Genomic DNA, 14,034 nt, shown 5'->3' with positions numbered 1-14,034 from the left:
GGTGGGGTGAGATCTACTGCAGTGGAAAAACTAAAAGCCTGAAACCCTTTTTCAGAGGTTGCTTTGAAACTGAGACGTGTTAATTCATACTGGGTTTCAGTGAGCTAATAGCATCCTAAGAAACCAGTACTACTGGGGCAGATATTTCTTCTGTGCTTATGGGGTCCAATTGTGGCTGAAGGTATGAAGCTTCTTCCTGGTAGTGCCATGAGGCAGAAGTATTCAACATTGTAGATGCATTGAGATAGCTGATGTACTTGCACACCACTGTGCCATCATGTGGGGCCATTTATCAGAACATGTCAAAGTACTTTATAGTGTGACTCCTCATGATCTCTGAAATCAAGTAATGTAAATATGGTGCAAATGAGGTGGAAAGGAATGAGTCTTGGATCTCAGGATTTGGATGGACCTGCTGAACTCAATTAGGAGTGGTGGCTGGTTGCCAAGTCCCTTCTCTGACATTGGGATGAAGATTGCTTGCTCACTAGAATTCTTGTATTTCCCCATCTCTTTGCTGCATCCCTTCCCAGCAAATCCTACTCTCCCGTAGATTTCATCTGTGGGGCATGCTTCAAACCCACACTGTCCATGGTATCCTATTTCCTCCCTTCCTCTGTATCAACTCACTCTTCATGTACTCATAGCAGCCTTCCATTATCTGAAGGGGGCCTATAGGGATGCTGGGGAGGGACTCTTCATTAGGGACTGTAGTGACAGGGCAAGGGGTAACGGGTTAAAACTTAAATAGGGGAAGTTTAGATTGGATATAAAGAAGAAGTTCTTTCCTGTGAGGGTGGTGAGGCACTGGAATGGGTTGCCCAGGGTGGCTGTGAATGCTCCATCCCTGGCAGTGTTCAAGGCCAGGTTGGACGAGGCCTTGGGTGATATGGTTTAGTGTGAGGTGTCCCTGCCCATGGCAGGGGGGTTGGAACTGAATGATCTTAAGGTCCTTTCCAACCCTAACTATTCTATGATGCTACTCATTCCTGTTTTCTCTCTGCTCCTTCCTTAGACCAGTTCTCCTGTTCTCCATTCAGTCAGAATAGACATCAAGTCAGATAAAGAAAGCAAGCTCACCCAAAAAGCTTGTGTTAAGTGGTACTGATTCCACTGAGAAATTGTAGCTCTGTATGTAAAATTAACTGTTATAAAAAGGTGAAATGTTTAATGAGCTCTTTTTGTCATAATTTCCCATTGTCTCCCCATTACGCATCCACGTCAAGTTCTACCTGTCATGGTGTTTTTAGTAATAAGAATCAGACTGTAAATACCCTTCACAGAGACTGTCAGTCACATCATAATAAAACCTTCTCTTCTCATCAGAATGTCTAAACTATCTGCTTACAGTTTTATGAAGGCTTTCAAACAAGTCATCTTACTGCTCTATAAAGATTCAAGGCTTTATAACTGATGCTTTACAATGCAGGCAGCAATTCGGCTAGTTACAACTATGTGGAAAGTACTAACTGGGGTGGAATGGACAGGGAGTAATTTGGCTGCCATAGAGCAAGGCATGGGAGGAGCAGATGAAGCTGGGCTGGACCTGAGAATTAATGGGTCTAGAAGCCGTAAGGGTTGCCTGATCCTTCTGCTTGAACTAAGAAACTGCATTTGGGAAAGCTCAGTTTTAATTCTGGCTTTGATTACGGTGTCATTTGCGGGTCTGATTTGTTCAGGTCTCGTGTCAGGGGCAGCGTGCCTGAGGTTATCTGGAAGGGATGGACAGCCCTGCATCAACAGCTTTACAGAAACAGCTTCCAAACTGGTGACATCGGCTTCAGCCTCCGCAATCAGGCTTTCTAGATCAGGTTTTCAAACATGAGAAGAAAGAGTGTGCACAGACCCAGCCTGACTGTCTGTGCTGGGAAAGCTGCCCGCTGTATTTACCTGTGCTCAAATGCCCTGACTTAAGTTACACCCACTTAAACCTTGTGTGCAAGGTTTAACATTGCGGTGTGGGATGGCCATTTTTAACAGGCACAGCTGCTTGTTGCACAGCTTGAAAGTATATGTGTTATGGTAATGTCTTGTGTTGTGAGTTTATTTGGTGTTTTGCTGGGCCTTTGCTATTTCTATAGACAGAAGTGGATACACATATCGGTGTCTGCAGTCCAGACCTTGCATTAACTGTCCTGAGATTTTGTGCAGCACTGAAAACACCTCTGCTCCATGTGTCCCTCCTCTCAGCTTGCCTTTTGATTTAATACCAATATTAACTCTGATACCACTGCTGGCTTATAATGGAAATGTTTAGCTCAGGTAACATCTGAGCCCTGAAGGTGAGATGTTGTCATGCTCATGTCCTCACTAGTGAGACTTGTGCTGCAGTAGGAGGCCCTTATTATAACAGCCTCTCCGCACATCAGCTATTTGTTTCCATGTGCTGTGTGGGTACCATCTTCTTTGTGACCTGCATCAACCTGCCCTGTGTTATCCTCTGGGCACTTGTCATGGATATTACTAAGTGATATCCAGTGATGTTGCTCACATTGCACTGTCATGTCTTAAGATACTTGTATTTGTAGGTTTGGGGTTTTTTTCCATTATTGGGGTTAGAAAGAAGCTGTTGGCACTGCAGGAGGGTCCTGCATTCTGTTGAGTCAGGGTGATGCAGAAGAGGCAGATCCCTTAATGCCGTGGGGCAGGTTTGGTATGTTAGGCAGGTAGCTGACATACCTGGTTTGTTTGGACTTGTGTTAGGTATGTGTGTTACCAGTCAAGGTCTGTCATTAATTGTGATTTAATTGCTTCTACATTATGAAAGGTCACTGAGATTTGTCAAGATGCTTTTTCCTTCCTTTTAGCAAGACCCATGGGCCCCATCATCTGCTGTTTTATACTCTCTGCTTTTACCTGTACAAAATGCGAGTAAAAACTGATTCAAAGCCTTTTACCTTCACTCAGCACTGGCATAAACAGCTATGCAGCTAGAGCTTGGAGTGGATCCACAGCAAAAAACACTTTAAAGCCTGAACTTTCACTAGAGGTCTGAGACCTTGCTCAACCCCTTGTGTCTCCTTTCCAAGGAGAGGAGCTAGCCACGGTCAGGGATGTTTCACAGGGATCACCAGCATCAACCTGTGGAAGCTGTACTTAGTAGGATGTTAGCTCTCTCATCAAGTACTGTAATAACTAAATCTGTATTTTTTTGTTTGACTTTGTATCATTTTTTCCTTTTTATTTCTTCTTTTAAGTTATATCTTTTGGGGATATTTCGAGGTTTGCATCTTAATAAGAAATTTAATGGCACAGGAAGCAGAAACCAGTTATTCCTTCCAGTCTTCCCAGATTATAACATCTATAGTATGAAGTGGTGAAATTTCTTCATGTGTTTTATATACATGCCTCATGTAGGTATTAGCACCTTAGCTCAAAGTTCAGGATATTTCAACTTGAAAAGTTGTTCTTGCAATGCCAGGTAGAGCAAGAATACTCAAGAAGCTCTTAACCTGAATTCAGTCTGATTTCCAACAATCTGGAGGATTAGATGTTAGAATTAATCCATTGTTAATGTATAGACTTTTTAAGACTTTGAATCTTAATCTCTGTCGTTTCTGAATGTTGAAAGTAAGTGCTTGCATACTTCTGGTTTCAATCCATCCATAATTTTGCATCTAGCATGTCAAATAGCCTATTTTACTAGTGTAGGAATACTGTTGCATAGATGGGAATAAAATGTCGTGATTTAATTTTTTCTGCATGTCATCTTGATTTGGGCCACGTATATGGGCCACACAGTGAGCTCTTTTTAACCCGTAGGACTACTCCTGCTAGCAGGCTTTCAATTCCTGCATCTGTAATACGGTTCCCCCAATGTGATCCTTAACCCTGCACCACCAGCGGAATGATCACATGCTATCAAAGCATTGAATTTACTTTACTTCCCAGTGCAATCCTTTAGGATTCTGGGACGTAAACACATAATGGGGAAGGCTGTAATCCAGCAGCACTGCCCTTGATCAGTTTTCCATCATTTGCTCTCTGTTTGTACTGCAGAAAAAGCAAGAAACAAGGAAGCAAACCAAAGCTGCAGGTTTTGCCCTATGACAGGGTCATCTTGTTGGATATGGGTGACATGGGTGTTAGTATGGTGTTAAGATTTGTACTTTAATATAGAACATGGGTGTCATGGTTTAAACCCAGTCAGCCATAAATCACGCAGTCGCTCTCTCACTTCCCCCTCTTTCCTTCCCGAAGGGATGGGGAGGAGAATCGAAAAGAATGCAGCTCCCATGGGTTGAGATAAGAACAGTTTAGTAACTAAGGTATAACACAAATCACTACTGCTACCACCAATAATAACAATGATAAAGGAAATAACAAGGGAAGAGAATACAACACCTCACCACCCGCCGACCGATAACTCGCTCCACCTTGCCCGACTGAGCACCGACCAATACCTAGTCCAACCCTGCAGAGAACTAGCCCTTCCAGGTAACTCTCAGTTACATGTGGGCATGACGTGCTGTGGTATGGAATACTTCTTCGGTCAGTTTAGCTCAGGTGTCCTGTCACTGCTTCCTCCCAGGTTCCCCTCCTCCCTGGCAGAGCATGAGGCTCACAAAGTCCTTCGTCAGGCTAAACGTTTGAGCAGTAACTAAAAACATCGGTGTTATCAGCCCTGTTCCCAGGCCGAAAGTCAAAACCACAGCACTGCACCAGCTACTAAGAAGGAGAAAAAACGACTGCTACTGCTGAACCCAGGACAGTGGGCAGTATAAATTAAGTGATGAACATTTCAGTGGCCCCTTGCAGTCATGGTCATGCAGCCTGTCAGGTCGCATGTCTTATGACTTCATGTTTATTTGCATTCCTGACCTTACCTGGTTTCCTATACATTTTCCAGGGTAATCTTCTATCCCTTCTGATATTCTCCAAAGTAGAGAAAAGAGAGTGTGGCTGAACCATGGGTCAGGTTCATTGATTGTGGAGTAAAGTTCTCGTGCACACAGTGAATTTTTGTCCTTTATGCAATATGACTGATGCAGGTTTTATCTGATGCTTGCTGATATATTAAGTTCACAGCTGCACGTTGTATTGATTCACTACGTTTTGATTTGCTCAGAGCCCTGCAGCTCATACTGATTTGCTAAAACATTTATTTCCACACAATCTGCTTTCTAAGTAGCAAAGTTTGTAGCTTTAGCTAGTCTGTATTGCTGTGTGCATTAAATAGCATCAGTTGCACAACTAAAGGGAATACAGTTCTGGGGGAAATGCTGTATGCATTTTGAATCAGTTTGGGGAGAACCTGTTGTGGTTTTTTCCTGATTAATTCAGTGTTATCCTACGTTACTAAGTACAGAAGTACACAGGACTTGGCGTTTTTGCTTGCCGATATTCAGGAAATTTCAAGGCTTGGAAAATAGCATGTCGAGGCAGCATTCAATAATGAAGGTAGAAATAACTTGTTTCTCAAGCTCGGTTGTAGCTTCAGACACCTGTCATTTTGAAAGGCATTAGATAGACCTGTATAACTGTGCTTGCAAGTGTTTTAAAATCATAGGGTCATTAAATGGTTTGGGTTGCAAGGGACCTTAAATTTCATCCAGTTCCAACCCCCTGCCACGGGCAGGGACATCTTTTTTTATAAAGGTACCTAAATCTAGAGACAGGCTTATGTGTCTGAAAGGCACATTAGGGCCTATTAGAACATCACGACTGTAAATGACAGCAGCTTTCGCAGCTTGTGTCAACACTTTGAAAGCCTCAGTGTTCAGTTCAACAGCACAGTGATATTTCTGGACTTGATTTCTTTTGAACGTGTGTGATGTGACTGGTGTATACCGTGGTGTATACCATGCTCTCTGAACCCACCGCATGGGGTCCGGAGAAGATACAGATGAGGTGACCTTTCAGCTGGGACCTTTGCACCAGCATCCTCTGTGCTCTGGGAAGTTTAATTATCTTGAGTGTCATGTTGCCTGGAAGCAGCATGGGTCTGGCTCGAAGCTAGAGTTACTCTTTTGGACTCTTGATTTATTAGAGGCTGTCAGAGAAAAGTGCCAATTGAAACGTTTTAAATACCGTTTCCCATAAGAGTAAATACCCAAAGTACACAGGGAATTTGGAATTAAATTCCCTTTAATGAAGAGAAAATAAACAAATGAGTGAATGTATGTTTTGATCATATGAAGAGATCCTTCATTTAGAGGAAGCTATCGAGCACCAGTGAAGCAATTCGCTCAAACACTCCTCAATACTCCATTATGTCAATTACCCTTAACCATCCTACCTCTTTAGCTGTGAAGCCTTGACTAAGAGCGTTTTTAACCAGCACATACACTGCTTCCCAGTGAACAGGCAAAGGGAACTGGCCAGTTGGTGAATGCGATGAAGCTCAAGGCTACCCTGTACTTGGGTACGTCATACCAAAGTCAGGACTTGGTTTTGTTACATCCAGGAAAAATACAGGGAATTGCTTGAACAAGAGTGCTTCTGGCAAGTTACCTATGAAACTGGGAAGAGAAACTTTAAACAGGAGGGTTCCTATATCCCACAGGATTCTAAGCACTGGATTTGAACCCTGTATATGTAGTGGGTGCCCAAATGCATGTATCTTGGATAAAGATCTATCAATGTAGTTTTACGGCAGCCCTTGCTGTTAACATGACCTGTACCACTTGGGAATCACCCTAAATGTTCACAGCATCCTTACAACTAAAAAGATTGTGCTCAGCCCTACCTGTATAAATCAGGGTCGATGGTAACACTGCCACTGCCTCTGTAACTGGGAAAGTCTATGGCATTTGAGGATCTTTAGGATCTGTAGGAAGCTGAAGGTTGCAAAGGCATTGACAGGGTTTTTTTTCACACACATATTCTTCAGTGTATTCTCTTTAATTAGGAAGCAATTGAGCAGTTCTTTGTTGAGTTATCATGCTACTTCATTAGTCCAACAGTGGTTTCACAGCACAACAATATGTCTTGTTGGTTGTTTTCAGTATGTCTCAACCTACTAGACGTGGTTTGACTAATGATCACTTCAGTCATGATTGTGACATGCTCCTTCGTTATAGTTCTAATTGTGTTTTAGAATGAATTGTGGTTAATTAGCAAGCTGCTTGCAGCTCATGGAGCTTGTAGGAATATAAACACTTGTGGTATAAGGTTGTGTAAATAACTGGAGCTTTGCTGAGCTAAAATAATGATTCAAACCATCAGAAACAAATAGTTGACACAGCCAAAATATTTATCGTTGCAAGTGAAATAGGAACACAAGTGTTTAGTTTGACTAACCATTTGACTTGTCATTAGACTGCCAGTGTAAAATACATGTTGGGAAAAGGGAATTTGAAATGCAGAGAGGCAGCACAGTTGGATGATCACTCTTTTGTCTGCTGGGCCAACTGGTGCAGCACTTACCCTGAATGCAGGAAACCAAGTTTAAATCCCTCTGCTGGTGCAATAGATTTGAATAGCCAATACCCAGCTCAAAGGTTAATTACTAGTTGCTAGTTATTTGCTATATTTAGTATCCTTTGTACTGTTTTTTTTTACTGTCTGAGCTCTGTAACAGAGTACAATTTATTTACTGAACACATTTTCATGTTTTTTAAGCACCATCTTTGCTTCATTCTCTGACATTTCAGAACCACATTCTGTTAGACACTCTTTTATCATCCTGTTTGCAGAAGTAGAGCAATATTAAGCAGGTTTTCTCATTCTACAAGTCAGTGTAGATCCCTAGCCGTTGGTAAAACAAGACTGAGTAACAGAAGTTGAATATTGTGGCTGGTTATGTATTTAGAAGTGAAAGAAATAGAAGTGTTTCACACTCCTATGAGTGCAAGAGGCCCATCTTAGATTTCTCTTTTAAAAGCTGAACTTTTGCATTGCTTAGAAAAGATGGTTTTCAGAGTAGCTGGTAATCAGAGTGAATACTGTAGTGAAGGTGAATTGCTCTAGGTTCAGCTTTATGAAGGCTGCGGTTTACTTATCTCTGTACTCCTGGTTTTTCTCCAGCTCTTGCATAGCATGTTTTTCTTTACTGACTAGTAAGAAGTGTCCTGAGGAAGTCCATTACTAGCTGGAGTGCTTTAAAAAGCTTGCTGCTGCTTTAAGAAGCCAGATTTACATATTTCATGTTTAGAAGATTTACAGCATGTCTCACATGCCTTCATAGAAAGATGGAGCCTTCATTATAGGTTTAATGTCACCGCGATACAAGGATTAATACTCTTCCCTCCGCCTTGGTCTGCATGGCGGGTCGTAAGTGACTGGTGTGTTCCTGGTTGACTAAGCTGTAGGGGTGTTTTTATACTCAAGGGGATGCATTTTTGAATAGTTAAAGCTAGCTTTTACATTACCCTGTGGAGAAGCCCACAAACGGCAATCCTAGAGAAGGATGAAGGACTGGAGCATCTTTCCAGGCTTCTGGTTATTTAATGTCATGCCCTGAGGGAGAGGACTTTACTTGTGAAGGTTAAGCACTTAGTATCAAAACCACAAACTGGAGGAAGGCTCAAAGGGCCAAATTCTGCCCTCTGTAACCCTGTGACAGCCTTGGCACAGTCACCATTGCCGCCCGTTCCATGCTTTAACAGGCAGGGATATTTCACCCTGAGGAAGTGTCTCCTCACCAGTGTGTGCTGCAGAACACGAGCTAATGGAAGATGCAGCTCAAAGTGCTACATGATAATTGGGCACTTGGGGATGCACCATGACATGTTGGGCAAATGTTTTCTGCAAGGTCCCGCTGTAGCACAGGTGGGAATTTCTAATGGTCCGTTGAACACTGTGCACATGTTTCCTCTGTGCTGAGACATGCTTATTTCTCAGCTGGTTTCACAGAGGGATCGGTGTGGCTGGGGGCTTTGGAGCTACAGAGCGGCACGAGCCGCATCCCTGGGTGCTGGAGGATGGGGAGGTTAAACAGGAGGGCTGTCAGAACAAACAGTGATTAACTAGCAGCCAAAATTAGCCCCTCCTGAAGGTGCAAACCCTTCTGGGTTCATTTTAAGGATATTCTCAAGGTCTGTGGAGTTCTTTGAATAAATGAACAAAGCTTCGTTCACACTTTCCTTACCTGGAGCTGGATGAAGACGCTGTCAGCCCCCAGAACTGAGTCCTCTCCTGGTTACGGATGGTGGCATTTTCTTCCTTTAGCTTTGCCTTTTGCCAGTCTCTTTTCTTCCAGTCTGTGATGAGATGAAGGAGGGAAATAAAGCGTTCTAGGCTGTTTCTGCGGTTTTTAAATGCCTTTGGTTGAAGATGGGATTACTGGCTGGGAGCTTGTATGAAGCTTCTCAGTCATCTGAGATTTGAGTTTCAGTAACTTGCTGTTATGTTTGTTTCTCGAGAAATAAAATCACCAACGCTACAGTAAATATAGCTAGCACTCTGAGGGCATTGAAGTGGTAATTTGTATTAAATATGTAGATGGATATAGATATGGATGCGTGCGTGAGCAGCATACTCCAACATGTAATTACACACACGCGAACTATGGATTTAAATATAACTTGGATTGATTTCTGTAAGTGATTTTAAAAATTACTATAGAAGGGAAGTATTCACCTTCACTAGGTCTACATTGATGTTATAGTTCTTTAGTTACTAGAAAGCTGTGGTTTTCTGCACATACTTGCTTTTACAGCTTTATTCCCATTTGGGATGTTAAGTCCTGTCTTTCACCAAGGCAGTGAAAAGTTATATTAACGTAAGCAGGATCAGAGCTCACAGGCTATGCTTATTGCTGAATTAATAAATATCTGGGAAAATAGATACTTGTGATACAAGTGGTAAAATTGCCTTATACACCAGAAGACGATTTTTAGCACAAATAGCATGTATGTTTGCTTCACATCCCAGAAGCAAACTCACTGTTTTTACTACATGATTTTATATCTGTGCTCACTGCAAGATGGAAGGGGTTTTCATTTCAATACTGAAGGCAATGATTATGGAGGTTATCATTTTCATGCTCAGAAATTCATGTCATTTTCATAAATCATTCATTTCATTTCATAAATCATGCTTTACAGCTGCAGAATGGAAACTTATTGCTGGACATTGATGAAAATCTTGTTTCAGTCACTCAGGTAAGGTTGTGACACTAAAATGTTTTAAGGAAATAGAGATTAAATCATCTACAGGAAACGTGCAATTTGAAAATGTTCTGTTTGAGATTAACTTCACTAATATCGGATGTGAATACTTTAGAAAGGCCTAATGGGTGAAATCAGTTCTGTGGAGACAGTGAAATCACAAAAATAAAAGATAACTCTTTGGTACCCAGAATCTCAAATGCTGAAAGTGGGTAAAACTATGTCTATGTCAGAGAAGATGCCTTCGTTTCTTTAGCTGAGAATAGGGTTGTATCAAAAAACCTAGATCCAGAATCCAGAGCTGAACCACTTGGGATTTAAAATCCCACCTCCAAGTGTTGCTGTTTAAATCTGTCTCTGGTAAGTAAATGAGGAAGTCGTGTTCCCACTACATTTCTGTTTGCATTCTCTGGCATAGTTCTGTAGCTCCTCTTGCACATAAGGTTCCTATTCTGTTAAGAAGTAACTCCCCTGTGCATATGTGCCTTTTTCTTGGGGAATATTGTGAGACCTCACCTGGAGCATTGTGTGCAGTTCTGGTGTCCTCAACATAAAAAGGACATGGAACTGTTGGAACAAGTCCAGAGGAGGCCACGAGGATGATCAGGGGACTGGAGCACCTCCTGTATGGAGACAGGCTGAGGAAGTTGGGGCTGTTCAGCCTGGAGAAGAGAAGGCTGCGTGGAGACCTCATAGCAGCCTTCCAGTATCTGAAGGGGGCCTATAGGGATGCTGGGGAGGGACTCTTCATTACAGACTGTAGTGACAGGACAAGAGGTAACGGGTTCAAACTTAAACAGGGGAAGTTTAGATTGGATATAAGGAGGAAATTCTTTCCTGTTAGGGTGATGAGGCACTGGAATGGGTTGCCCAGGGAGGTTGTGAATGCTCCATCCCTGGCAGTGTTCAAGGCCAGGTTGGACAGAGCCTTGGGTGACATGGTTTAGTGTGAGGTGTCCCTGCCCATGGCAGGGGGGTTGGAACTGGATGATCTTAAGGTCCTTTCCAACCCTAACCATTCTATGATTCTATGATTCTATGATGTGTATTACAACAAACAGTAAAGACAGCTTTCCTGTCACTCTCCAGCTGCCTGTGTAGAAATCCATCCATAGTGTTTCTTTTAAGAACTTTAATAGAATTATATCTGTGCAGAGTTTCCAAAGATCCATCACCTTGAAGCACTCTGGAAAGTATTATGATTCCCACTTTACACGGGTATCAAGGCATGGAGATCAGAGTTACCACCTTTCAAATATGTACCAAAGGATCATAGCATCATAGAATCGCAGCATGTTTTGGAATTGGAAGGGGCCTTAAAGCTCATCCAGTTCCAACACATTGCCACAGGCAGGGACACCTTCCTCTAGACCAGGTTGCTCAAAGCCCCGTTCAACCTGGCCTTCTACATGAAATGGTTAATATTTTTTCCACAACAAACGTATAACTTTACAGACAGTTCCCCTTAGTCTGTATAACCATGTGTGCCCTGCCCTTTCACATGCCCTCTGGCTTGCTCTCCTGCTTCTTCACCTGGGTGGAAGCCCTGGGGAAACCTTTGTTCATAGAGTCATAGAATAGTTAGGGTTGGAAAGGACCTTAAGATCATCCAGTTCCAACCTCCCTGCCAAAGACACAAGCTATTTCTTACCAAGCCAGAGAGAAGAAAACAGTGAAAAGCTCAGCAGTGATGCAAGGAAAGGGCAGATTTAGCGGTGGTGCTGAACAAGCAATTTGGAGAGATGAGAAGAAAGTTGCTTTTTCAGTGATTTGGTGTCGCCTGGCATCTCTTGAGTCAGTAGTGCCTATAGGAGGCTTGAAGTGATTTCCAAACAAGTGCTGCAGTTGTCATTCTAACTTTTCTGGGCACCTTAACAATGCTTGCCCTGTGTGTTTGCACACGCTGCAGAAGTGACTTCTGAGCTTTTTTTTTGCTGAAGCTACTTCTAGCAATATTTTGGTAATGTATACTAGAATTGGTGTAGAATTGGTGTATCCTGAAGAAAACATGGTTTTTCTTCTTTCTTCCTTCTTCCATCTCCATGCAGATGCTTAGAGGGATATATAAACCCAGAAGAAGCAAATATATTGCCATAGCACTAAAGCAATGTGATCTATTTAATACAAGACATGATGTGAGGAAATGTGAAGTAATTCATCCTTAGGTACATCATTAGACAGAAATCTGGGGATCATCCAAGCTGCTAGACAAATTACAGGTCTAAGTGATTGTAGCGTTGCTTTTGTATATGGCAATAGGGATTGGATTGCAGAAATAGATAAATCTTTGCAATTACTATATTTTGAATGATAGTCTTATTTCTTAAAGGGTCATTTCTAATAGAGGGTTGAGGGCAGGAAAAAATTCTTTGGGTGATCTTGTTCATTTGGTAGGTTGTGAAGAGCAAGCAGCCCATGTGCTCTAAGTCCAGAGCCTTTGTAAGTCAGGTCTCAACTGAATTTCAAACCTGTGTATGTGATAGGTTGCAAGGTTTATGTCCCTAAGCTAGGGAGGAAGTTCAACAAACTGAATCAAGATTTGCATTAAATCTCATTCACAATGACATTTATGGCTTCTCAGGTGTGTGGGTGCGATGCAGTATGATACAGGGAAGAAGGAAAGGCAGTAAGCAGGAGAAAGGTGGTGGAGAAAGAGTAGTTGCTGAGTTCCTATCAAAGCTTTCCAGAACAGCCACCCTGATAAGGATGGTAGATGTGGATTAGGTTTCCTGCAGAGCTATAGGGAATCCATGCTTTACCATTCCTGCACTTCATCTGAACTGATTGGTAGAGGTAGATGGGTGGAAGAAAGTTATTTTAGTCCAGAGTATGCGAAGGAGCTTTGATTATGCAGCCACCCAAGGTGCTCCTTATTATGAAAGTGCTTTTTCTCTTCTGGTCCAGCTGAGTGAGACCTGTATGGGTGACCTATTTTGAGATCAAACTGAAGGACACCCTCAGAAAGCATCTTAGCATGATTTAAATGTAGAGCTACAAACTCACAATAACCCAGTTGTGCATCCTCCTTGAAATCCACTTATCCAGGTCAAACTTGTCCCATGGGCCAGGGGAAATCAGGCAGCACTTTAAAAGCCCTTCCCTTCTGTAGCCTTCTATCACTTCCATAGTCTGCTGCTGTGTTTTGAAATGGGGATTTAGGAAAGGAGCTGGCCATAAATCATTCTTGGTGCTCTCTGATGATGCGGGTAGAGCAGTAATGCATCCAGTCCCATTCTGGTTAGTTTTTTATGCTTTATTCATTTTTTTTGATGGTGGAGAATTCCCTACAGAACCATTTTACAGGGTCAGCTGCTGTCTGTTTGTGTCATCAGCAATATCAAAATCCCACAGCTTGAACCCATGTGCTTCCTCCATATGGGATTTGACCTTTGAAGCCGACGTCTCTTTAGGGGGATTTATCTTCCTAGCCATTCCTAGTTAACTTTACACATTGTAAGTAGTTAACTCGCAGCTGCTTCTCCTCAAAAATTAAAGGGGTTGTTTCTCTTTTTTCTCTCTTCACAGGCTGTTACCCAACTAGAGCTTTTTGGGGACATGTCCACTCCTCCTGATGTAACCTCTCCCCCAGTGAGTACCCAAGGCAACTGAACTGGTGTTTTTCTACGCGCTATTTTCAGCACGTTTATGGATCACATTTGCGGTTCAGGTCATCAGCCATTCCTGCAGGAAGGATTTCAATGTACTTTTTATGTTGCAAGAAAATAAAGGGGAAGAAATTGAATGTGGAGTCGGTGCAAAGGATCTCTTCAATTTTTATTTTTCTGATATAGGGCTAGGTGTCACATAAGATATAACCTGAGCTGCAGATCTCCTTCCCTGGTGTTTATCAAGGGTACATGCTTCACTGCATTCTGTCTCGCCACTGCATTGCAGGAAGATTCTAAGATCCAGTTACAGCCTTATATATCATGTCTCTTTGGTTCCACCAAGCACATCCCAGAACTGCTGTTAAAGGAAGGAA

General features: G+C 42.3%; 1 protein-coding gene across 12 annotated transcripts in view; it reads left to right on the top strand.

The window, feature by feature from the left end:
* The window catches only part of DAB1 (DAB adaptor protein 1), a 479,582-nt gene that overhangs the window by 447,113 nt on the left and 18,435 nt on the right, over positions 1–14,034 (top strand). For 8 of the 12 annotated variants that reach the window (XM_062623134.1, XM_062623133.1, XM_062623137.1 and 5 more), the window contains 2 exons: positions 9,990–10,046; positions 13,578–13,640. In XM_062623134.1, the coding sequence (XP_062479118.1) occupies positions 9,990–10,046; positions 13,578–13,640 (120 nt within the window). The remainder of the gene's footprint in view (positions 1–9,989; positions 10,047–13,577; positions 13,641–14,034) is intronic. The other 4 variants (XM_062623143.1, XM_062623139.1, XM_062623141.1 and 1 more) reach the window with 1 other exon arrangement.

The sequence above is a fragment of the Pezoporus occidentalis genome, unplaced genomic scaffold (genome assembly GCF_034315485.1).
Source record: "Pezoporus occidentalis ecotype Australia unplaced genomic scaffold, CSIRO_AGI_Poc_V1 ctg25, whole genome shotgun sequence".
In the NCBI taxonomy this organism is placed as follows: domain Eukaryota; kingdom Metazoa; phylum Chordata; class Aves; order Psittaciformes; family Psittacidae; genus Pezoporus; species Pezoporus occidentalis.
Note: the sequence above shows the minus strand (reverse complement) of the source record. Positions and strands in the feature narration are given on the sequence as shown.